Source organism: Babylonia areolata, chromosome 17 (assembly GCF_041734735.1).
Source record: "Babylonia areolata isolate BAREFJ2019XMU chromosome 17, ASM4173473v1, whole genome shotgun sequence".
Classification (NCBI taxonomy): domain Eukaryota; kingdom Metazoa; phylum Mollusca; class Gastropoda; order Neogastropoda; family Buccinidae; genus Babylonia; species Babylonia areolata.
This window is the reverse complement of record NC_134892.1, coordinates 238,592-266,256: the sequence shown is the minus strand read 5'-3', so window position 1 is coordinate 266,256 and position 27,665 is coordinate 238,592. Positions and strand designations below refer to the sequence as shown.

At 44.1% G+C, this 27,665-nt stretch overlaps 1 protein-coding gene across 7 annotated transcripts in view; it reads right to left on the bottom strand.

Moving 5' to 3' along the window:
• LOC143291554 (AMP deaminase 2-like) overlaps positions 1 to 27,665 on the bottom strand; it is a 190,249-nt gene that overhangs the window by 30,839 nt on the left and 131,745 nt on the right. For all 7 annotated transcript variants that reach the window (XM_076601454.1, XM_076601453.1, XM_076601455.1 and 4 more), the window contains 4 exons: positions 25,778 to 25,909; positions 20,415 to 20,578; positions 8,447 to 8,573; positions 4,394 to 4,557 (listed from right to left, as the gene is read on the bottom strand). In XM_076601454.1, coding sequence (XP_076457569.1) covers positions 4,394 to 4,557; positions 8,447 to 8,573; positions 20,415 to 20,578; positions 25,778 to 25,909 — 587 coding nt within the window. The remainder of the gene's footprint in view (positions 1 to 4,393; positions 4,558 to 8,446; positions 8,574 to 20,414; positions 20,579 to 25,777; positions 25,910 to 27,665) is intronic.

Here is a 27,665-nt window from a genome sequence, read left to right as displayed (position 1 = left end):
CTCCTTCCACGTGGTCCATTTCGCAAATCATTATTGAGTAGAAAGGGGTCTTCTACCTGAGGCATGTTCATTTAAACAGTATTTTCATACTCCAGACACATCAAACTAACCATTCAGAGTCTGTTTATGTGAACTGAACCAAAATGGAGTATGGCTGCCTACATGGCGGGGTAAAAACGGTCACACACCTAAAAACCTGCTCGTGTACATGCAAGTGAACGTGGGAGTTGCAGCCCACGAACAATGAAGAAGAAGAACCAAACTCCAATGAAGGAAAAATTGGAACATACACAGGACGTCAGTGGAAGTCTTACAGGCACTATGGCAACACTTTCTGTAGGACATCATCTGACGTCTTATTGGCACTCAACTCACTAAATAGTGTTAGTGTTAGGGTTAGGGTTAGAGTTAGGGTGTGTGTGTGTGTGTGTGTGTGTGTGTCCACTGAGTCAAACCCTAACTCAACTGGTTAAATAGTGGATGGGTGAAATCTTTTATCTGGCTTGCTGTACTTTGACTGTTGAATGTGATTTTGATTCCTGGTCAACATTTCACTGTAACAGACTGATCCATCATCTTCCTGGTCCACCTCGCATCATAATGGACTGATCCATCATCTTCCTGGTCCACCTCACACCATAATGGACTGATCCATCATCTTCCTGGTCCACCTCACATCATAAAATGGACTGATCCATCATCTTCCTGGTCCACCTCACACCATAATGGACTAATCCAACATCTTTCTGGCCTACCTAACATCATAATGGACTGATCCAAGATCATCCTGGTCCACCTCAAACCATAATGGACTGATCCATCATCTTCCTGGTCCACCTCAAACCATAATGGACTGATCCATCATCTTCCTGGTCCACCTCACACCATAATGGACTGATCCATCATCTTCCTGGTCCACCTCACACCATAATGGACTGATCCATCATCTTCCTGGTCCACCTCACACCATAATGGACTGATCCATCATCTTCCTGGTCCACCTCACACCATAATGGACTGATCCATCATCTTCCTGGTCCACCTCACACCATAATGGGCTGAGTCATTATCTTCCCCATCAACCTCACACCATATTGGACTTAAGGTGGGTGGGGTGTGGGGAGTCTATCATCGTTAATTGTTGGTGATTCTAACAACACAACTCAAAGGGCCGCTGAGGACCGAGGAAGATGGCGCGAGCTGACCAGGCAGTCATCCATGGTGCCCCAACGACCCACCCACGGGTCAAGGGATAGATGAGATGAGATGAGATTCTAACAACAAAGTGTCCGGTAGGGTGTGGGGAGTCTATCATCAATGTTAATTGTTGGTGATTCTAACAGACTGGTGAAGACGCTTGTCTCCAATACAGTGTCCGGGAGGGGGTGGGGAGTCTATCATCATTAACTGTTGGTGATTCTAACAGACTGGTGAAGACGCTTGTCTCTAATACAGTGTCCGGGAGGGGGTGGGGAGTCCATCATCAATGTTAATTGTTGGTGATTCTAACAGACTGGTGAAGACGCTTGTCTCCAATACAGTGTCCGGGAGGGGGTGGGGAGTCTATCATCAATGTTAATTGTTGGTGATTCTAACAGACTGGTGAAGACGCTTGTCTCCAATACAGTGTCCGGGAGGGGGTGGGGAGTCTATCATCGTTAACTGTTGGTGATTCTAACAGATTGGTGAAGACGTTTGTCTCCAATACAGTGTCCGGGAGGGGGTGGGGAGTCTATCATCATGTTAATTGTTGGTGATTCTAACAGACTGGTGAAGACGCTTGTCTCCAATACAGTGTCCGGGAGAGTCTGAGGTCATATACCGGTCACATCCTCAATTCCAACGTGAGGCTGGAAAATCTAAGTGAGCATCTACTCATTCAGATGAGACAATAAACTGAGGGCCCGAGTACAGCAGGCACTTGGTGCACTGAAAAAGAACCCTTGGAAACACAAGTATGCTCCTCTGGCATTCTGTGGAAGAAACTCACTCTGACAGGAAGACAAATACATTGAATGCATGCACTCCAGGCCTGACAAAGTGCCTTGGGTTATACTGCTGGTCAGGCATCTGCCTGATGTGTGCAGTGTATATAATGGATTGAGAAAATTCAACTCAAACATCTTCCTTATCAACCTCGCTCCAAGGAGCAACAGGGGAGTGTCGCAGGATGTTGGGGGATGTCGGGGGATGGGGATGTTGAGGGGTCGGGGGGTGCTGGGGTGTCGCAGGGTGTCGGGGGATGGGGATGCTGAGGGGTGGGGGGGTGCTGGGGTGTCACAGGGTGTCGGGGGATGTTGAGAGGTGGGGGGGGTGCTGGGGTGTCCCAGGGTGTCGGGGGATGTTGAGAGGTGGGGGGGTGCTGGGGTGTCGCAGGGTGTCGGGGGATGTTGAGAGGTGGGGGGGTGCTGGGGTGTCACAGGGTGTCGGGGGATGTTGAGAGGTGGGGGGGTGCTGGGGTGTCACAGGGTGTCGGGGGATGTTGAGAGGTGGGGGGGTGCTGGGGTGTCGCAGGGTGTCGGGGGATGTTGAGAGGTGGGGGGGTGCTGGGGTGTCACAGGGTGTCGGGGGATGTTGAGAGGTGGGGGGGTGCTGTGGTGTCACAGGTTTTCGGGGAATGTTGAGGAGTGGGGGGGGGGGGGGGGGGGGTTGGGGTGTCACAGGGTGTCGGGGGATGTTGAGGGGTGGGGGGGTGCTGGGGTGTCACAGGGTGTCGGGGATGTTGAGGGGTGGGGGGGTGCTGGGGTGTCACAGGGTGTCGGGGGATGTTGAGAGGAAGGGGGGTGCTGGGGGTCGCAGGGTGTCGGGGGATGTTGAGGGGTGGGGGGTGCTGGGGTGTCGCAGGGTGTTGGGGGATGTTGAGAGGTAGGGGGGTGTTGGGGTGTCGCAGGTGTTGGGGGATGTCAGGGCGTGGGGGGGTGTTGGGGTGTCACAGGGTGTCAGGGGATGTTGAGGGGGGGGGGGGGCTGGGGTGTTGCAGGGTGTCGGGGGATGTTGAGGGGTGGGGGGGTTGCTGGGGTGTCGCGGGATGTTGAGGGGTGGGGGTGTGTGCTGGGGTGTCGCGGGATGTTGAGGGGTGGGGGTGGGGGGGTGCTGGGGTGTCGCAGGGTATTGGGGGATGCTGAGGGGTGGGGGGTGGGTTCTGGGGTGTCACAGGGTGTCGGGGGATGTTGAGAGGAAGGGGGGGTTCTGGGGGGTCGCAGGGTGTCGGGGGATGTTGAGGGGTGGGGGTGGGGGTTGCTGGGGTGTCACAGGGTGTCGGGGATGTTGAGGGGTGGGGGGTGCTGGGGTGTCGGGGGTTGTTTGAGAGGTAGGGGGTGTTGTTGGGGTGTCGCAGGGTGTTGGGGGATGTTGTGAGGTAGGGGGGTGTTGGGGTGTCGCACGGTGTCGGGGGATGTCAGGGCGTGGGGGGGTGTTGGGGTGTCACAGGGTGTCGGGGGATGTTGGGGGGGGGGGGGTGTGCTGGGGTGTCGCGGGATGTTGAGGGGTGGGGGTGTGTGCTGGGGTGTCGCGGGATGTTGAGGGGGGGTGGGGGTGCTGGGGTGTCACAGGGTGTCGGGGGATGTTGAGGGGTGGGGGGGTGCTGGGGTGTCGGGGGATGTTGAGGGGTGGGGGGGTGTTGGGGTGTCACAGGGTGTCGGGGGATGTTGAGGGGTGGGGGGTGCTGGGGTGTCACAGGGTGTCGGGGGATGTTGAGGGGTGGGGGGGGGGGGGGGTTGCTGGGGTGTCACAGGGTTTCGGGGGATGTTGAGGGGTGGGGGGGTGCTGGGGTGTCACAGGGTGTCGGGGGATGTTGAGGGGTGGGGGGGTGCCTGGGTGTCGCAGGGTGTCGGGGGATGTTGAGGGGTGGGGGGTGCTGGGGTGTCGGGGGATGTTGAGAGGTAGGGGGGTGTTGGGGTGTCGCAGGGTGTCGGGGGGTGTCAGGGCGTGGGGGTGTGTTGGGGTGTCACAGGGTGTCAGGGGGTGGGGGGGTGTTGGGGTGTCGCAGGGTGTCGGGGAGTAGGGGGGTGTTGGAGTGTCACAAGATGTTGCGGGGTGTCGTGGGGTGGGGGTGTGTTGGGGTGTCACAGCGTGTCGTGGGGTGGGGGGTGTTGGGGTGTCGCAGGGTGTCGGGGGGTGGGGGGTGTTGGGGTGTGCAGGGTGTCGGGGAGTAGGGGGGTGTTGGAGTGTCACAAGGTGTTAGGATGTTGCGGGGTGTCGGGGTGGGGGGGTGTTGGGGTGTCGCAGGGTGTCGGGGGGTGGGGGGTGTTGGGGTGTCGCAGGGTGTCGGGGAGTAGGGGGTTGTTGGAGTGTCACAAGGTGTTAGGATGTTGCGGGGTGTCGGGGGGTGGGGGGGATGAGGTGAAGGGGTGGGGAACTGTCTGCGGTCATCACTGTTGTCGCTGGTGCTGACCTGCGGAAGTTGTTGAGTACGACCATGTTGGCATAGGTGTAGTAGAGGTAGTAGTTGTAGGGTGGGTTCTCCTCCGTGTTCCAGCTGGCTGGCAGTGGGGTGTCCTGGTCAAACACGATGTGTTCCGGTTTGGACTCGTCGTCCACTGAGTCAAACCCTGTCACCTGCACGTCAACACAGTCACTCACTCGTCAGAAAACCAGACATCTACAATCAATACTTTTTTCTTTTTCTTTTAAATACAAGTAATAATGATGATAATAATAAATGTACTGATATGACAAAAATACTGATGATTATAATAAATGTATAGATATACCAAAAAATAATGATTATAATAGTAAATGTATTGATATACAAAAAAATAATGATGATAATAATAAATGCATTGATATACCAAAAAATAATGATAACAATAAATGTACCGATATGACAAAAATAATGATGATAATAATAAATAAACTGATATGACAAAAATAATTTAAATTTTTGTATTGATGGTGATAATAATGTGTTGATGTAAAAAAAAATATATATTGATAATAATAAATGTATTGATATAAAAAAAAAATGATGATGATAATAAATGCAGTGATAAAACAAAACAAAAATAATGATGATAATAATAAATGTATTGATATAACAAAAGTAATGATGATAATAATAAATGTATTGATAGAGCGATGAATTTTGTGTGAACCCTGTCACCTGTGGTTGCTCAACAACAGGCATGCCTACCCCCAAACTGGCTTTTCAGGAACAACACACATTACAATCAGGGACAAGGTAATATTTTCAGGAACATCTCAGCAAACGTACATCTGTCATGACAGATGTCGCAAAACGTGTACGTCTCCTTTCCTCCCCAGCTTTAAGAACCGTCACTTCTCAGTGTTCCTTCCTGAAGGTCTGTGAAACCTTCACTGGCTTTTTCTTCGGGCTAGAAGGATCATCCAAATCATCAGTCTTTCTCTTCAATGCCATCATGCCTCCACTTTCAAAATGTGGTCCGTGTTCAAAAAGTCGCATGTGCATTGGTCTTGCCGAAGTTACTTCTCCGGTGACAGAAATCAAGCAGACTTTTTCACAAAACAGCTTCGGTGCTGTTCGGACAGTTCCAGCTTTTCACGAAGTGGCTTCAGTAATATCTGGCAGCACTTCCCTAAGTCTCAAAGTGTCTTCAGCAATGGTCAGAAAGCCATCTAAGAGTACACTTGTACCCACTAGATACTTCAGAAAAAAAATGTTACGGTCAGATTTTTTAATTTTCTGGGGCATGCAGCAAATATCCGTATTTCCGGGACACCCTTCCAATTTCATCAATTTTCCAGGACAAATACAGGCCCTCAGTAATGGTAGGCATGCCTGCAACAATGAAACCTCACTCATCACAAACTGTGACAAGTACAATACAAACTGACAAAAAGAGAAGGAAAAAAAGAAGACAACAATAAATGTATTGAAATAATCCTGGATCTTGAGCAAACCTTGTCACCAGCACATCAAACACTGACTGAAACCTGACTGGTCAGATACATGACATGTACTATCAATATGATTTTTTTTTTAAGATAATAGTGATAATGTGATGATGATGATGATGATGATGATAATAATATTATTATTAATAATAATTAAACGATGAATAAGAACAATATAAAGCAGAAAAAATTTTTTTTAATGAAATAAAATAATGGATACTTATTTAGCACACCATCCAGAAATCTGCTCCAGGTGCTTTACAAAAACACTTTTATTTACATAACACATTACATCAATGTTACATACACACACCAAAATGTGACTTACAAACTAAACACACACACACACACACACACACACACACACTGTATGCATACATTTTGACATACATATGTACATAGCAGCTGCCCTCCACACCTATGCAATATAGGCATGCACAAACACAAACATACTCAGACGCACACGTGCGTACACACACACACACACACACACAGTACACATACATATGTATCTACACATAGTCAAACACAGCTCACATAAAGAAGTGGGCCTGCCACAACTCAACGTATTGCTGAGGGAGGAGGTGACTTATGAGACCAGATTTGAAAGATGCACCGGAGTCAGAATGACGGAGGTTATGAGGAAGCTTGTTCCACGTCTTTGGCGATTGAAAAGAAAACGATCTGTGTCCGTGCACCTTACTTCTGACGTGAGGTATCCTGAGAAGTCGAGTATCAGAGGAAGGACAGAGCTGGCAAGACAGAGTAGAGATATGGAGGAGTTCAGAAATATACTTGGGACCTGATCTGTTTACTGCAGAAAAAGGTCAGAGTGGACAGCTTATAGTCTATTGGATCAGAAACAGGCAACCAGTGGAGAGACTGAAGGAGAGGAGAAACATGGTCAAATCTAGAAACTCTGCAAATGAGTCTGGCAGCAGCATTCTGAATTCGCTGAAGTCTGTCTAACAGATATTTGGGAAGGCCAGCCAAGAGAATTGCAGTAATCCAATCTTGAAATAACAAAGCTGACACAAGTCTCTTGTTGCATCAGTTGAGAGATAGTGGTGGACAGAACTGGTTCTACCCAGTTCCAGATAGGCCACTTTACAGATCTTCAATGTGTGCTATTGGAAGGAACAAGAGGAACAAGAAGAAGAAGAGGAAGAAGAAGAACAACAAGAAGAAATGTACTCATATGGAGCTGACTTTTGAGCAAAACCTAAATGTTGAAGGATCAAGCTTAAAGCTGGATTGTTGAGATGAAAACCTTACAAAGAAAAATCAACAACATATGAATGACACTGAGTAATATAAGTTGGCGAAAACTTTAACACAGTATGAACAGGTAAACTGCGAACCAAAAAACCAAAAAAACAACAAACAAAAAAAACAAAAAAAACAAAAAAAACCCTAAATTTGTAGAAGGAGTAAATAAAAGTACATCAGTATTTTTAAAGCTTTTAATCACAGTGCTTTAGGATACATTCATGTTACTATGACACTCTTCCCCCACCTCCTACCCCCCCCCCTAAAAAAAATCCATTACAAACTGATATCGCACACACAGCATATGCATTCCCCACCCCATCCCTCTCTCTTTCTCACTTAACACCCCCCCCTCCCCGCCCACAAGCACCCTTCCCCACTTCCTTCAACCTCCCAACCCTTCACACACCCCACACCCACTCCACCCCACCCCCACAAGCCCCCTTCCCCCCTTCCTTCAACCTCCCAACCCTTCACACCCCCACCCCACCCCACCCCCACAAGCCCCCTTCCCCCCTTCCTTCAACCTCCCAACCCTTCACACACACACCCCACCCCACCCCACAAGCCCCCTTCCTTCAACCTCACAACCCTTCACACCCCCACCCCACCCCACCCCCACAAGCCCCCTTCCCCCTTCCTTCAACCTCCCAACCCTTCACACACACACCCCACCCCACCCCACAAGCCCCCTTCCTTCAACCTCACAACCCTTCACACCCCCACCCCACCCCACCCCCACAAGCCCCCTTCCCCACTTCCTTCAACCTCACAACCCTTCACACACACACCCCACCCCACCCCACAAGCCCCCTTCCTTCAACCTCCCAACCCTTCACACCCCCACCCCACCCCACCCCCACAAGCCCCCTTCCCCCCTTCCTTCAACCTCCCAACCCTTCACACCCCCACCCCACCCCACCCCACCCCCACAAGCCCCCTTCCTTCAACCTCCCAACCCTTCACACCCCCACCCCACCCCACCCCACCCCCACAAGCCCCCTTCCTTCAACCTCCCAACCCTTCACACACACACCCCACCCCACCCCCACAAGCCCCCTTCCTTCAACCTCCCAACCCTTCACACCCGCACCCCACCCCACCCCACCCCCACAAGCCCCCTTCCTTCAACCTCACAACCCTTCACACCCCCACCCCCACACCACCCCCACAAGCCCCCTTCCCCACTTCCTTCAACCTCCCAACCCTTCACACACACACCCCACCTCACACCCCTTACACTTCCTTCACACACACACACCCCCACACACCCCCACCCACACATGCTCCACAGAGTACTGACAAACTGCAGAAAGGCGTGGAGCTCTGGGTGGCTCTGGGGGTCCCTGGTGACCTCAAACAAGGGCTGGAAAATGTTGATCAGGATGTCCTGGAAGCTGTTCACCAATCGGTTGTTCTTGAACACATCACTGCACAACACACACACACACACACACACATTTTAATAAACTGTGGCAGGAACAGAACCCCACATATTGCCAAAAGGTCTCCGGGATCATCTACACCTGTATGGGAACTCCAAAGAGCACAATTTGATTTCTATCATACTGATCTGACCAAAGATGACAACATAAATTTACTTACATCGCTTGTACGATTTCAATTGCAAGACAAATACCCCAGTCATCTAAAGATATTTAGATGGCTCTGTTGTAAATAACAGAGCTGGTGCTGCTTTCATCATTCCAGGACCTAAGTTTCAAAACTCATTTCATCCGGGAGAGAATAAGTCAATCTTCACAGCTGAACTCAAAGCAATTCTAATGGTATGAACTTTTATGATATCCTTTCAAAAAAAACTATATTTCAGATTCTATTTTGTGTTGATTCTAAATCAATTCTTCACACTATTAAAATTTTAAAAGAAACCGTCACGTATCAACTCATTACTGAAATGAACCATTTGTTCACAAACTCATACTAAGTGGCTCTCACATAACCTTTTGCTGGATTCCTTCTCACTGCGGTTTTTACTATAATGAAAAAGCTGACATTTTGTTCACAAACTCATACTAAGTGGCTCTCACATAACCTTTCGCTGGATTCCTTCTCACTGCGGTTTTTACTATAATGAAAAAGCTGACATTTTGTTCACAAACTCATACTAAGTGGCTCTCACATAACCTTTCGCTGGATTCCTTCTCACTGTGGTTTTTACTATAATGAAAAAGCTGACATTTTGTTCACAAACTCATACTAAGTGGCTCTCACATAACCTTTTGCTGGATTCCTTCTCACTGTGGTTTTTACTATAATGAAAAAGCTGACATTTTGTTCACAAACTCATACTAAGTGGCTCTCACATAACCTTTTGCTGGATTCCTTCTCACTGTGGTTTTTACTATAATGAAAAAGCTGACATTTTGTTCACAAACTCATACTAAGTGGCTCTCACATAACCTTTTGCTGGATTCCTTCTCACTGTGGTTTTTACTACAATGAAAAAGCTGACATTTTGTTCACAAACTCATACTAAGTGGCTCTCACATAACCTTTTGCTGGATTCCTTCTCACTGTGGTTTTTACTATAATGAAAAAGCTGACATTTTGTTCACAAACTCATACTAAGTGGCTCTCACATAACCTTTTGCTGGATTCCTTCTCACTGTGGTTTTTACTATAATGAAAAAGCTGACATTTTGTTCACAAACTCATACTAAGTGGCTCTCACATAACCTTTTGCTGGATTCCTTCTCACTGCGGTTTTTACTACAATGAAAAAGCTGACATTTTGTTCACAAACTCATACTAAGTGGCTCTCACATAACCTTTCGCTGGATTCCTTCTCACTGTGGTTTTTACTACAATGAAAAAGCTGACATTTTGTTCACAAACTCATACTAAGTGGCTCTCACATAACCTTTCGCTGGATTCCTTCTCACTGTGGTTTTTACTATAATGAAAAAGCTGACATTTTGTTCACAAACTCATACTAAGTGGCTCTCACATAACCTTTTGCTGGATTCCTTCTCACTTTGGTTTTTACTATAATGAAAAAGCTGACATTTTGTTCACAAACTCATACTAAGTGGCTCTCACACAACCTTTCGCTGGATTCCTTCTCACTGTGGTTTTTACTATAATGAAAAAGCTGACATTTTGTTCACAAACTCATACTAAGTGGCTCTCACATAACCTTTTGCTGGATTCCTTCTCACTGTGGTTTTTACTATAATGAAAAAGCTGACATTTTGTTCACAAACTCATACTAAGTGGCTCTCACATAACCTTTTGCTGGATTCCTTCTCACTGTGGTTTTTACTATAATGAAAAAGCTGACATTTTGTTCACAAACTCATACTAAGTGGCTCTCACACAACCTTTTGCTGGATTCCTTCTCACTGTGGTTTTTACTATAATGAAAAAGCTGACATTTTGTTCACAAACTCATACTAAGTGGCTCTCACATAACCTTTCGCTGGATTCCTTCTCACTGTGGTTTTTACTATAATGAAAAAGCTGACATTTTGTTCACAAACTCATACTAAGTGGCTCTCACACAACCTTTTGCTGGATTCCTTATCACTGTGGTTTTTACTATAATGAAAAAGCTGACATTTTGTTCACAAACTCATACTAAGTGGCTCTCACATAACCTTTCGCTGGATTCCTTCTCACTGTGGTTTTTACTACAATGAAAAAGCTGACATTTTGTTCACAAACTCATACTAAGTGGCTCTCACATAACCTTTTGCTGGATTCCTTCTCACTGCGGTTTTTACTACAATGAAAAAGCTGACATTTTGTTCACAAACTCATACTAAGTGGCTCTCACATAACCTTTTGCTGGATTCCTTCTCACTGTGGTTTTTACTATAATGAAAAAGCTGACATTTTGTTCACAAACTCATACTAAGTGGCTCTCACACAACCTTTCGCTGGATTCCTTCTCACTGTGGTTTTTACTATAATGAAAAAGCTGACATTTTGTTCACAAACTCATACTAAGTGGCTCTCACACAACCTTTCGCTGGATTCCTTCTCACTGTGGTTTTTACTATAATGAAAAAGCTGACATTTTGTTCACAAACTCATACTAAGTGGCTCTCACATAACCTTTTGCTGGATTCCTTCTCACTGTGGTTTTTACTACAATGAAAAAGCTGACATTTTGTTCACAAACTCATACTAAGTGGCTCTCACATAACCTTTCGCTGGATTCCTTCTCACTGTGGTTTTTACTATAATGAAAAAGCTGACATTTTGTTCACAAACTCATACTAAGTGGCTCTCACATAACCTTTTGCTGGATTCCTTCTCACTGTGGTTTTTACTACAATGAAAAAGCTGACATTTTGTTCACAAACTCATACTAAGTGGCTCTCACACAACCTTTCGCTGGATTCCTTCTCACTGTGGTTTTTACTATAATGAAAAAGCTGACATTTTGTTCACAAACTCATACTAAGTGGCTCTCACATAACCTTTCGCTGGATTCCTTCTCACTGTGGTTTTTACTATAATGAAAAAGCTGACATTTTGTTCACAAACTCATACTAAGTGGCTCTCACATAACCTTTTGCTGGATTCCTTCTCACTGTGGTTTTTACTATAATGAAAAAGCTGACATTTTGTTCACAAACTCATACTAAGTGGCTCTCACATAACCTTTTGCTGGATTCCTTCTCACTGTGGTTTTTACTATAATGAAAAAGCTGACATTTTGTTCACAAACTCATACTAAGTGGCTCTCACATAACCTTTTGCTGGATTCCTTCTCACTGTGGTTTTTACTATAATGAAAAAGCTGACATTTTGTTCACAAACTCATACTAAGTGGCTCTCACATAACCTTTTGCTGGATTCCTTCTCACTGTGGTTTTTACTACAATGAAAAAGCTGACATTTTGTTCACAAACTCATACTAAGTGGCTCTCACATAACCTTTCGCTGGATTCCTTCTCACTGTGGTTTTTACTATAATGAAAAAGCTGACATTTTGTTCACAAACTCATACTAAGTGGCTCTCACATAACCTTTTGCTGGATTCCTTCTCACTGTGGTTTTTTCCTATAATGAAAAAGCTGACATTTTGTTCACAAACTCATACTAAGTGGCTCTCACATAACCTTTCGCTGGATTCCTTCTCACTGTGGTTTTTACTATAATGAAAAAGCTGACATTTTGTTCACAAACTCATACTAAGTGGCTCTCACACAACCTTTCGCTGGATTCCTTCTCACTGTGGTTTTTACTATAATGAAAAAGCTGACATTTTGTTCACAAACTCATACTAAGTGGCTCTCACACAACCTTTCGCTGGATTCCTTCTCACTGTGGTTTTTACTATAATGAAAAAGCTGACATTTTGTTCACAAACTCATACTAAGTGGCTCTCACACAACCTTTCGCTGGATTCCTTCTCACTGTGGTTTTTACTATAATGAAAAAGCTGACATTTTGTTCACAAACTCATACTAAGTGGCTCTCACATAACCTTTTGCTGGATTCCTTCTCACTGTGGTTTTTACTATAATGAAAAAGCTGACATTTTGTTCACAAACTCATACTAAGTGGCTCTCACACAACCTTTCGCTGGATTCCTTCTCACTGTGGTTTTTACTACAATGAAAAAGCTGACATTTTGTTCACAAACTCATACTAAGTGGCTCTCACATAACCTTTTGCTGGATTCCTTCTCACTGTGGTTTTTACTACAATGAAAAAGCTGACATTTTGTTCACAAACTCATACTAAGTGGCTCTCACATAACCTTTCGCTGGATTCCTTCTCACTGTGGTTTTTACTATAATGAAAAAGCTGACATTTTGTTCACAAACTCATACTAAGTGGCTCTCACATAACCTTTTGCTGGATTCCTTCTCACTGTGGTTTTTACTACAATGAAAAAGCTGACATTTTGTTCACAAACTCATACTAAGTGGCTCTCACATAACCTTTTGCTGGATTCCTTCTCACTGTGGTTTTTACTATAATGAAAAAGCTGACATTTTGTTCACAAACTCATACTAAGTGGCTCTCACATAACCTTTTGCTGGATTCCTTCTCACTGTGGTTCTTACTGTAATGAAAAAGCTGACATTTTGTTCACAAACTCATACTAAGTGGCTCTCACATAACCTTTTGCTGGATTCCTTCTCACTGCGGTTTTTACTGTAATGAAAAAGCTGACATTTTGTTCACAAACTCATACTAAGTGGCTCTCACATAACCTTTTGCTGGATTCCTTCTCACTGCGGTTTTTACTGTAATGAAAAAGCTGACATTTTGTTCACAAACTCATACTAAGTGGCTCTCACATAACCTTTTGCTGGATTCCTTCTCACTGTGGTTTTTACTGTAATGAAAAAGCTGACATTTTGTTCACAAACTCATACTAAGTGGCTCTCACATAACCTTTTGCTGGATTCCTTCTCACTGCGGTTTTTACTGTAATGAAAAAGCTGACATTTTGTTCACAAACTCATACTAAGTGGCTCTCACATAACCTTTTGCTGGATTCCTTCTCACTGTGGTTTTTACTGTAATGAAAAAGCTGACATTTTGTTCACAAACTCATACTAAGTGGCTCTCACATAACCTTTTGCTGGATTCCTTCTCACTGTGGTTTTTACTGTAATGAAAAAGCTGACATTTTGTTCACAAACTCATACTAAGTGGCTCTCACATAACCTTTTGCTGGATTCCTTCTCACTGTGGTTTTTACTACAATGAAAAAGCTGACATTTTGTTCACAAACTCATACTAAGTGGCTCTCACATAACCTTTTGCTGGATTCCTTCTCACTGTGGTTTTTACTACAATGAAAAAGCTGACATTTTGTTCACAAACTCATACTAAGTGGCTCTCACATAACCTTTTGCTGGATTCCTTCTCACTGTGGTTTTTACTACAATGAAAAAGCTGACATTTTGTTCACAAACTCATACTAAGTGGCTCTCACATAACCTTTTGCTGGATTCCTTCTCACTGTGGTTTTTACTGTAATGAAAAAGCTGACATTTTGTTCACAAACTCATACTAAGTGGCTCTCACATAACCTTTTGCTGGATTCCTTCTCACTGTGGTTTTTACTGTAATGAAAAAGCTGACATTTTGTTCACAAACTCATACTAAGTGGCTCTCACATAACCTTTTGCTGGATTCCTTCTCACTGTGGTTTTTACTACAATGAAAAAGCTGACATTTTGTTCACAAACTCATACTAAGTGGCTCTCACATAACCTTTTGCTGGATTCCTTCTCACTGTGGTTTTTACTACAATGAAAAAGCTGACATTTTGTTCACAAACTCATACTAAGTGGCTCTCACATAACCTTTTGCTGGATTCCTTCTCACTGTGGTTTTTACTACAATGAAAAAGCTGACATTTTGTTCACAAACTCATACTAAGTGGCTCTCACATAACCTTTTGCTGGATTCCTTCTCACTGCGGTTTTTACTGTAATGAAAAAGCTGACATTTTGTTCACAAACTCATACTAAGTGGCTCTCACATAACCTTTCACTGGATTCCTTCTCACTGTGGTTTTTACTGTAATGAAAAAGCTGACATTTTGTTCACAAACTCATACTAAGTGGCTCTCACATAACCTTTTGCTGGATTCCTTCTCACTGTGGTTTTTACTACAATGAAAAAGCTGACATTTTGTTCACAAACTCATACTAAGTGGCTCTCACATAACCTTTTGCTGGATTCCTTCTCACTGTGGTTTTTACTACAATGAAAAAGCTGACATTTTGTTCACAAACTCATACTAAGTGGCTCTCACATAACCTTTTGCTGGATTCCTTCTCACTGCGGTTTTTACTGTAATGAAAAAGCTGACATTTTGTTCACAAACTCATACTAAGTGGCTCTCACATAACCTTTCGCTGGATTCCTTCTCACTGTGGTTTTTACTGTAATGAAAAAGCTGACATTTTGTTCACAAACTCATACTAAGTGGCTCTCACATAACCTTTTGCTGGATTCCTTCTCACTGCGGTTTTTACTGTAATGAAAAAGCTGACATTTTGTTCACAAACTCATACTAAGTGGCTCTCACATAACCTTTCGCTGGATTCCTTCTCACTGTGGTTTTTACTGTAATGAAAAAGCTGACATTTTGTTCACAAACTCATACTAAGTGGCTCTCACATAACCTTTTGCTGGATTCCTTCTCACTGTGGTTTTTACTGTAATGAAAAAGCTGACATTTTGTTCACAAACTCATACTAAGTGGCTCTCACATAACCTTTTGCTGGATTCCTTCTCACTGTGGTTTTTACTATAATGAAAAAGCTGACATTTTGTTCACAAACTCATACTAAGTGGCTCTCACATAACCTTTCGCTGGATTCCTTCTCACTGTGGTTTTTACTACAATGAAAAAGCTGACATTTTGGCTAAAAATGGAGCTACAAGTGCCATCAAGATGTTAGATTTAAATATTCTGCTTTCACTACAGGAATGTTACACCATGGGAGAAAAAGTTCAATGGTCAAAATTTCAGCTTGAAGAAAAAAAGACCAGTTACATAAAGATAAAAAAAAATTTTCATGGGAAAATATTACAAAAAGATTTTGTTAAGCGGCAAATTTTTTCTTTGATCTGCAAATGGAAAATTAATTGTTTTGAGACCTAAGTATGTCGGTAATGTCTCTTGCATCTGTGGTGCTCACATAACAGCTGATCGTATGTGGAGTGATGGCCCTGAGGTAATACGTCCACCTAGGAAGCGAGAAAATCTGAGCGCACTGGTTCGAATCACGGCACAGTGGCCAGTATTTTCTTGCCCTCCACTGGACCTTGAGTGGTGTTCTGGACGCTAGTCATTTGGATGAGATGATAAACCGAGGTCCCATGTGCAGCATGCACATAGCGCACATAAAAGAACCCATGGCAACAACAGAGTTGTCCCTGGCAAAATTCTGTAGAAAAATCCACTTCAATAGGAAAACAAACACACACACACAAAAATCCAGCAGGAAATAATGGGAAAAAAAGGGGGTAGAGCCCTCAATGAAGCGACACGCTCTCCCTGGGAAGAGCAGACTAAATTTCACACAGAGATATTGGTTATGACAACAACAACAACAAAAAGAGTAAAATATATACTAACTTGTGACTAGTGGCCACACTCCAGTACTCACTAGAGGCCACACTCCACTAGAGGCCACACTCCAGTGCTCACTAGAGGCCACACTCCACTCCTCACTAGAGGCCACACTCCAATAGAGGCCACACTCCAACAGAGGCCACACTCCACTCCTCACTAGAGGCCACACTCCACTCCTCACTAGAGGCCAAACTTCAATAGAGGCCACACTCCACTCCTCACTAGAGGCCACACTCCAGTGCTCAATAGAGGCCACACTCCACAAGAGGCCACACTCCAGTGCTCACTAGAGGCCACACTCCACTAGAGGCCACACTCCAGTGTTCACTAGAGGCCACACTCCAATAGAGGCCACACTCCAGTGTTCACTAGAGGCCACACTCCAATAGAGGCCACACTCCAGTGTTCACTAGAGGCCACACTCCAATAGAGGCCACACTCCAGTGTTCACTAGAGGCCACACTCCACTAGAGGCCACACTCCACTCCTCACTAGAGGCCACACTCCACTACAGGCCACACTCCACTAGAGGCCACACCCCACTCCTCACTACAGGCCACATTCCACTAGAGGCCACACTCCACTCCTCACTAGAGGCCACACTCCACTCCTCACTAGAGGCCACAATCCAGTGCTCACTAGAGGCCACACTCCACTCCTCACTAGAGGCCACAATCCAGTGCTCACTAGAGGCCACACTCCACTCCTCACTAGAGGCCACAATCCAGTGCTCACTAGAGGCCACACTCCACTCCTCACTAGAGGTCACACTCCACTAGAGGCCACACTCCACTCCTCACTAGAGGCCACACTCCACTAGAGGCCACACTCCACTCCTCATTAGAGGCCACATTCCACTAGAGGCCACACTCCACTAGAGGCCACACACCACTCCTCACTAGAGGCCACACTCCAGTGCTCACTAGAGGCCACACACCACTCCTCACTAGAGGCCACACTCCAGTGCTCACTAGAGGCCACACTCCACTCCTCACTACAGGCCACACTCCAGTACTCACTAGAGGTCACACTCCAGTACTCACTAGAGGTCACTCCTCACTAGAGGCCACACTCCACTCCTCACTACAGGCCACACTCCAGTGCTCACTACAGGCCACACTCCACTCCTCACTACAGGCCACACTCCAGTACTCACTACAGGCCACACTCCAGTACTCACTAGACGCCACACTCCACTCCTCACTACAGGCCACACTCCAGTGCTCACTACAGGCCACACTCCACTCCTCACTACAGGCCACACTCCAGTGTTCACTACAGGCCACACTCCACTCCTCACTACAGGCCACACTCCAGTACTCACTACAGGCCACACTCCAGTACTCACTAGAGGCCACACTCCACTCCTCACTACAGGCCACACTCCAGTGCTCACTACAGGCCACACTCCAGTACTCACTACAGACCACACTCCACTCCTCACTACAGGCCACACTCCAGTGCTCACTACAGGCCACACTCCAGTACTCACTACAGACCACACTCCACTCCTCACTAGAGGCCACACTCCACTCCTCACTAGAGGCCACACTCCACTCCAGACTAGAGGCCACACTCCACTCCTCACTACAGGCCACACTCCACTAGAGGCCACACACCAGAGCTCATTAGAGGCCATATTCACTACAGGCCACACTCCACTCCTCACTAGAGGCCACACTCCTGATTAGAGGCCACACTCAACTAGTGGCTACACTCCAGTGCTCATTAAAGGCCACACTCCACTAAAGGCCACACTCCACTGGAGGCCACACTCCACTAGAGGCAACATTCCACTAAAGGCCACACTCCACTAGAGGCTACACTCCACTAAAGGCCACACTCAACTCCTCACTAGAGACCACACTCCACTAGAGGCAACACTCCACTAAAGGCCACACTCCACTCCTCACTAGAGGCCACACTCCACAAAAGGCCACACTCCACTAGAGACCACACTCCACTAGAGGCCACACTCCACTAAAGGCCACACTCCACTAGAGGCCATACTCCACTAAAGGCCACACTCCACTCCTCACTAGAGGCCACACTCCACTAGAGGCCACACTCCACTAGAGGCCAAACTCCACTAAAGGCCACACTCCACTGCTCACTAGAAGCCACACTCCACTAGAGGCCACATTCCAGTACTCATTAGAGGCCACACTCCACTCATCACTAGAGGCCACACTCCACTCATCACGAGAGACCACACTCCACCCCTCTCTAGAGGCCACATTCCAGTACTCACTAGACGCCATACTCCACTAGAGGCCACACTCCAGTGCTCACTAGAGGCCACACTCAACTAGAGGTCACACTCAACTAGAGGTCACACTCCACTAGAGGCCACACTCCACTAGTGGCCACACTCCAGTACTCACTAGAGGCCACACTCCAATACTCACTGGAGGCCACACTCCAGTACTCACTACAGGCCACACTCCACTAGTGGCCACACTCCACTAGTGGCCACACTCCAGTACTCACTAGAGGCCACACTCCACTAGTGGCAACACTCCAGTGCTCACTAGAGGCCACACTCCAGTACTCACTAGAGGCCACACTCCAGTACTTACTAGAGGCCACACTCCACTAGTGGCCACACTCCAGTACTCACTAGAGGCCACACTCCAGTACTCACTAGAGGCCACACTCCACTAGTGGCCACACTCCAGTACTCACTAGAGGCCACACTCCACTCCTCACTAGAGGCCACACTCCACAAAAGGCCACACTCCACTAGAGACCACACTCCACTAGAGGCCACACTCCAGTAGTGGCCACACTCCACTAGAGACCACACTCCACTAGAGGCCACACTCCACTAAAGGCCACACTCCACTAAAGGCCACACTCCACTGCTCACTAGAGGTCACACTCCACTAGAGGCCAAACTCCAGTGCTCACTAGAGGCCACACTCCACTCATCACTAGAGGCCACACTCCACTCATCACGAGAGGCCACACTCCACCCCTCTCTAGAGGCCACATTCCAGTACTCACTAGAGGCCATACTCCACTAGAGGCCACACTCCAGTGCTCACTAGAGGCCACACTCAACTAGAGGTCACACTCAACTAGAGGTCACACTCCACTAGAGGCCACACTCCACTAGTGGCCACACTCCAGTACTCACTAGAGGCCACACTCCAATACTCACTGGAGGCCACACTCCAGTACTCACTACAGGCCACACTCCACTAGTGGCCACACTCCAGTACTCACTAGAGGCCACACTCCACTAGTGGCAACACTCCAGTGCTCACTAGAGGCCACACTCCAGTACTTACTAGAGGCCACACTCCACTAGTGGCCACACTCCAGTACTCACTAGAGGCCACACTCCACTAGTGGCCACACTCCAGTACTCACTAGAGGCCACACTCCAGTACTCACTAGAGGCCACACTCCACTAGTGGCCACACTCCACTAGTGGCCACACTCCAGTACTCACTAGAGGCCACACTCCACTAGTGGCCACACTCCAGTGCTCACTAGAGGCCACACTCCAGTACTCACTAGAGGCCACACTCCACTAGTGGCCACACTCCACTAGTGGCCACACTCCAGTACTCACTAGAGGCCACACTCCACTAGTGGCCACACTCCAGTGCTCACTAGAGGCCACACTCCAGTACTCACTAGAGGCCACACTCCACTAGTGGCCACACTCCACTAGTGGCCACACTCCAGTACTCACTAGAGGCCCACACTCCAGTACTCACTAGAAGCCACACTCCACTAGTGACCACACTCCAGTGCTCACTAGAGGCCACACTCCACTAGAGGCCACACTCCAGTAGTGGCCACACTCCAGTGCTCACTAGAGGCCACACTCCACAGGTGGCCACACTCCAGTGCTCACTAGAGGCCACACTCCACTAGTGGCCACACTCCACTAGTGACCACACTCCAGTGCTCACTAGAGGCCACACTCCACTAGAGGCCACACTCCACTAGTGACCACACTGCAGTACTCACTAGAGGCCATACTCCACTAGTGGCCACACTCCAGTGCTCACTAGAGGCCACACTCCACTAGTGGCCACACTCCAGTGCTCACTAGAGGCCACACTCCACTCGTGGCCACACTCCAGTGCTCACTAGAGGCCACACTCCACAGGTGGCCACACTCCAGTGCTCACTAGAGGCCACACTCCACTAGTGACCACACTGCAGTACTCACTAGAGGCGAGGCATCTGAATCATCCAGCGCACGTTGTCGGAGTGGACCTGGTGTTTGATGGCCCACTTGGCCAGTTTGTCCCACTCGTCTATGGACCGACCATAGATAGACAGGCGGAACTCTGCATTCTGGTACTTGCTCTCCTCCAGGTCGTCTATCACCTCCTGCACAGTGTCACCACACACCTGGGGTCAGTGCCCCTCACACAGCAACACTCTTTACCTGAACAAACATCTGTCACCACACACCTGGGGTCAGTGCCCTCACACAGCAACACTCTTTACCTGAACAAACATCTGTCACCACACACCTGGGGTCAGTGCCCTTACACAGCAACACTCTTTACCTGAACAAACATCTGTCACCACACACCTGGGGTCAGTGCCCTCACACAGCAACACTCTTTACCTGAACAAACATCTGTCACCACACACCTGGGGTCAGTGCCCTCACACAGCAACACTCTTTACCTGAACAAACATCTGTCACCACACACCTGGGGTCAGTGCCCTCACACAGCAACACTCTTTACCTGAACAAACATCTGTCACCACATGGAACCACACTCTTTTCTCAACAAATATCTGTCTGCTCACAGAACAACACACATTTCTCAACAAATATCTGTCTGCTCACAGTACAACACACTTTTCTCAACAAATATCTGTCTGCTCACCGAACAACACACATTTCTCAACAAATATCTGTCTGCTCACAGTACAACACACTTTTCTCAACAAATATCTGTCTGCTCACAGTACAACACTCTTTTCTCAACAAATATCTGTCTGCTCACGCAGCAACACACTTTTCTCAACAAATATCTGTCTGCTTATAGAACACCACTCATTTCCCAACAAATATCTGTTTGCTCACAGAACAACACACTTTTCTCAACAAATATCTGTCTGCTCACAGAACAACTCACTTTTCTCAACAAATATCTGGCTGTTCACAGAACAACACACTTTTCTCAACAAATATCTGTCTGCTTATAGAACACCACTCATTTCTCAACAAATATCTGTTTGCTCACAGTACAACACACTTTTCTCAACAAATATCTGTCTGTTCACAGAACAACTCACTTTTCTCAACAAATATCTGTCTGCTCAAAGAACAACACTCATTTCTCAACAAATATCTGTCTGCTCACAGAACAACACTCATTTCTCAACAAATATCTGTCTGCTCACAGAACAACTCACTTTTCTCAACAAATATCTGTCTGCTCTTTGAACAACACACTTTTCTCAACAAATATCTGTTTGCTCACAAAACAACACACTTTTCTTAACAAATATCTGACTGTTCACAGAACAACACACTTTTCTCAACAAATATCTGTCTGTTCACAGAACAACACACTTTTCTCAACAAATATCTGTCTGCTCACAGAACAACACTCATTTCTCAACAAATATCTGTCTGCTCATCAAACAACAAACTTTACCTGAATAAATCATCTTTCTGCTCATCGAACAACACTTTTCTGAACAAATCATCTTATTGCTCACAGAAGAACATTTTCTGAAACCTTATCTGCACAGAAATAAGCTTTTAAAAACCAAATTTCACAGAAAAATACTTTCTGAAGGCAAATCTAACTGCTCACAGAAAAAAACATTTTTGAAAGAAAGTCTTACTGCTCACAGAAAAAAAACAATTTTGAAATGAAGTCCTACTGCTCACAGAAAAAAAAAATTTGAAAGCCAGTCTTACTGCTCACAGAAAAAAAAACATTTATGAAAGCAAGTCTTACTGCTCACAGAAAAAAAAAAAAAAAGTTTTTGAAAGCAAGTCTTACTGCTCACAGAAAAAAAAAGTTCTGAAAGCAAGTCTTACTGCTCACAGAAAAAAAAACAGTTTTGAAAGCAAGTCTTACTGCTCACAGAAAAAAAAAAAAGTTTTGAAAGCAAGTGTTACTGCTCACAGAAAAAAACGTTTTTGAAAGCAAGTCTTACTGCTCACAGAAAAAAAAAAAAAAATTTTGAAAGCAAGTCTTACTGCTCACAGAAAAAAACGTTTTTGAAAGCAAGTCTTACTGCTCACAGAAGAAAAAAAAATTTTTGAAAGCAAGTCGTACTGCTCACAGAAAAAAAAAAAAAAAAAAAAAAAAAAAAAAAAAAACGTTTTTGAAAGCAAGTCTTACTGCTCACAGAAAAAAAAACAACATTTTTGAAAGCAAGTCTTACTGCTCACAGAAAAAAACAATTTTTTTTGGAAAGCAAGTCTTACTGCTCACAGAAGAAAAAAAATTTTGAAAGCAAGTCGTACTGCTCACAGAAAAAAAAAGAAAAAAGTTTTTGAAAGCAAGTCTTACTTCTCACAGAAAAAAAAAACAACTTTTTTGAAAGCAAGTCTTACTGCTCACAGAAAAAAAAATTTTTTTGAAAGCAAGTCTTACTGCTCACAGAAAAAAAAAATTTTTGAAAGCAAGTCTTACTGCTCACAGAAAAAAATTTTTAAAGCAAGTCTTACTCCTCACAGAAAAAAATTTTTTTTTTGAAAGCAAGTCTTACTGCTCACAGAAAAAAACATTTTTGAAAGCAAGTCTTACTGCTCACAGAAAAAAAAAATTGAAAGCAAGTCTTACTGCTCTCAGAAAAAAGTTTTGAAAGCAAGTCTTACTGCTCTCAGAAAAAAAAAATTTGGAAGCAAGTCTTACTGCTCACAGAAAAAAAGTTCTGAAAGCAAGTCTTACTGCTCACAGAAAAAAAGTTTTGAAACAAGTCTTACTGCTGAAAAAAATCAACCAGACCTGACAGAAAAATACTTTGTGAAACCAAATCTTTCTGCTCAAAGAAAAACACTTTCTGAAACAAAATCTCACAAAAGAACTCTTTCTGAAACCTAATCTCACTGAAAATTAAATGTCACAGGAGAACTCTCTATGAAACCAAACTTTACTACTCACAGAAAAACACCATCTGAAACCAAATCTTACTGCTCATAGAAATACACATGAAACCAAACCTCATATAAAACCACTTTCTGAAAGTGCCTAATCCTATCACTCACACAAAAATACTTTCTGAAACCAAATCTTACAGCAGAACACTTTCTGAAACTTAATTCTACTAATGACAGAAGAACACTTTTTGAAACTTAATCTTACTAATTACAGAAGACCACTTTTTGAAACTTAATCTTACTAATTACAGAAGAATACTTTCTGAAACTTAATCTTACAGTAGAACACTTCCTGAAACTTAATTTTACTAATTACAGAAGAACACTTCCTGAAACTTAATTTTACTAATTACAGAAGAACACTTCCTGAAACTTAATCTTACTAATTATAGTAGAACACGTTTTGAAACTTAATCTTACTAATTACAGAAGAACACCTTTTGAAAATTAATTTTACTAATTACAGAAGACCACTTTTTGAAACTTAATCTTACTAATTACAGAAGAACATATCCTGAAACTTAATCTGACTAATTACAGAAAAACATTTTTTGAAACATAATCTTACTAATTACAGAAGAACACTTTTTGAAACTTAATTTTACTAATTACAGAAGAACATATCCTGAAACTTAATTTTGCTAATTACAGAAAACATTTTTTGAAACTTAATCTTACTAATTACAGAAGAACACTTTTTGACACCAAATCTCATTTCTTGAATGTAGTCTTACTGCTCAATGAAGAACACATTTTCTGAAAACTAATCTTTTTGCTCACAGCAAAACAAACTCTCTGAAACTAACCTCACACACACACTCCCTCTCTCCCACACACACTCTTAACCCTACACATTTGCATTATATACACTCACTCACTCTATCTTTGTCACATACCGGTACTCATACTAGGATAATTAGTTGTTTGAATGCCTTTCGCAGTCCCCCTAACCCCTTCCCTCTCTCTATCTGTCTCCATCAATATGTACACATACACACACACACACACATACATACACACACACAGAAACACACACACACACAGAAACACACACACACACACAGAAACACACACACACACAAACACACAGAAACACACACACACAGAAACTTTTGTTTTCAATACGTTGAGATCTGGACGTTGTTACTGATGGTCAAACAGTGGAGAGGGTCAATGAATATAGATATTTAGGGACCATCTTAGACAATAAGCTGACTTTTGACAGAAATGTTGATTCCATTCATAAGAAATGTCAATCTAGAATTTTTTGTTTACAGAAGCTTAGAAATGTTGGTATAAATTCAAATATTCTTCAAAGTTATTATCAATGTTGTATCGAGTCCGTGCTCACAGTTTCATTTATGTGCTGGTATGGAAGTTTGGGAGTGAGGAGTAAGCGTGTTTTGAACAATGTCATGAGTGTATGCAGTAAAATTGTGGGAGTGAAACAAGCTAGTATGCAAGAGCTGTATGAAAGTCGAGTGGTTAAAAAAAGCAGACAGATAGCAACTGACGACACCCATATTTTAGCAAAGTATTATGAGCTGTTGCCATCAGGACGACGCTACAGAACTTTTAAGTTGAAATCCAGAGCTCTGAAGACTTTTATTCCACGTTCAATCCACCTTTTAAATTCTTGAGAACTCTGTGTGTGTGTGTGTGTGTGTGTGCACGTGCGCACTCTCATGTGAGACGTGTGAAAGTCCGTGCATGATAGGCTGTACCTTGCTCTAGTTGTGGTGTGTGTGAGTGTGTGTGTGTGTGTGTGTGTGTGTGTTTACTGAGCTTAAAAAGTGACAATTGGTTATAATGAATGTGCAATATGTAGGAAGAATAATGTGCAATATGCAGGATGAATGTACAATGGAATATGTCTAATGCTAACGTCCATATTCTAAATATATTTGTTTAATAATTATGATGTAATAATTAATTGCAATGTTTTTAAAAGCGAATATGTGAAACGCTTTTATTTGAGAACATATGTTTATTACTCTTGTTTAATCAAGTTATCCACGTGTGTGGGGTGGGTGGTGGGGGTGGGGGTGGGGGTGTGTGCTGATTATCTGGTTGTGGTTTTCCGCAATTCATCTTTATTCTTATCTTATCTGTATATTATAATCAATGTGCAGTATAGTAGGCTATGTTTATAATTATATTCAAATAATGTTTCTTAATTCTTTCTGTTTTTACATTAAGAATACTAGTTATTACCTGCAGTGTGTGGATGTATGTATGAAACGATGTATGTGATATTTTTTACATTTGTATCTTCGTAATATTTGTAGGGGCTGTTGTTGGCTTTTACAGTTATGGTCCCCATGTTGTTTACTTGTCTATGTTGTGATAATGCACCTGACCAAATTTCTCCAGGTGGAGATAATAAAGTTATTCTTATCTTAAACATACAGAAACACACACACACACACACACACACACACACAACATACCTTCATGATATGTGCAAAGTACTTTCCCTGGATGTAGTTATCTGTCTTAATGAAGATCTCCCTAAGTCGACTCTCCCCAATGGGGTTGTACTTTGCGTTGAATTTGTCAAACCTGTGAAACGTGTTGCGATCCTGTGGGAATAATGAAAACAGCATCACAGTATTTTGTTTTGTTCATCCACTTTCCAAGATACTGTTGAAGGACACAGCGCTGTTCCACATCACCCCATTTGTCATGATACAGTCAGAAATACACCACACTCCACAGCGCTGTTCACAGCATCCCATTTGTCATGATACAGTCAGAAATACACCACACTCCACAGTGCTATTCACATCATCCCATTTGTCATGATACAGTCAGAAATACACCACACTCCACAGTGCTATTCACATCATCCCATTTGTCATGATACAGTCAGAAATACACCACACTCCACAGCGCTGTTCACAGCATCCCATTTGTCATGATACAGTCAGAAATACACCACACTCCACAGTGCTATTCACATCATCACATTTGTCATGATACAGTCAGAAATACAGCACACTCCACAGTGCTATTCCACATCATCCCATTTGTCATGATACAGTCAGAAATACACCACACTCCACAGTGCTATTCACAGCATCCCATTTGTCATGATACAGTCAGAAATACACCACACTCCACAGCGCTGTTCACAGCATCCCATTTGTCATGATACAGTCAGAAATACACCACACTCCACAGCGCTGTTCACAGCATCCCATTTGTCATGATACAGTCAGAAATACACCACACTCCACAGTGCTGTTCACAGCATCCCATTTGTCATGATACAGTCAGAAATACACCACACTCCACAGTGCTATTCACATCATCCCATTTGTCATGATACAGTCAGAAATACACCACACTCCACAGTGCTATCCACATCACCCCATTTGTCATGATACAGTCAGAAATACACCACACTCCACAGCGCTGTTCACAGCATCCCATTTGTCATGATACAGTCAGAAATACACCATACTCCAAAATAGCGAATTCTGCAATTTCAATTTCAGTTCCTTTTTCTCAAGGAGGCATCACTGTGTTCTGACACGTCCATATACACTACACCATATCTTTAAGCAGATGCCTGACCATCCATATAGGCTACACCACATCTTTAAGCAGGTGCCTGACCATCCATATAGGCTACACCACATCTTTAAGCAGGTGCCTGACCATCCATATAGGCTACACCACATCTTTAAGCAGGTGCCTGACCATCCATATAGGCTACACCACATCTTTAAGCAGAGGCCTGACCATCCATATAGGCTACACCACATCTTTAAGCAGAGGCCTGACCAGCAGCAGAACTGAACATACTTTTTCAGGCCTTGAGGGGAAAAAGATTTCAAGAAATAAAATAAATGATAATAACTAAAGGTAAATACATCAAAATGCTCCAAACAACTTTAAATGATTGCTTTAGTGGTGACTCAGAATTATCATTCAGCAAATGTTTGATTTTGTTTGGCTATGACAAGCATGTTGAATCCAACAGAGTGCTTGACAGTATTTTACTCCTTGCAATTTTTTTCTGTTCAAGTGTAAGTTAAACCAAGTGCTCCCAAATGGGTGCAGTTTTATGAATTCTCTTAAATCTAAGTATGAAACAGAAAAATATATTGCTATTAAGAATATGACATATTATTGGTTTCTGGCTGACTGGTTCTAATATGAACGCCTTATAACAACATAAAAAATGTACAACATAAGTGAAAAATACCAGTCAATTTATCTGTATCTTTTCTATTCACAATGATGTAATGAAATGTCATTTATGCAATAATGTTACCTGCATTTACTATTACCAGTATTGATTTTGCTCTAGACGGGCAATATAGCCGAATG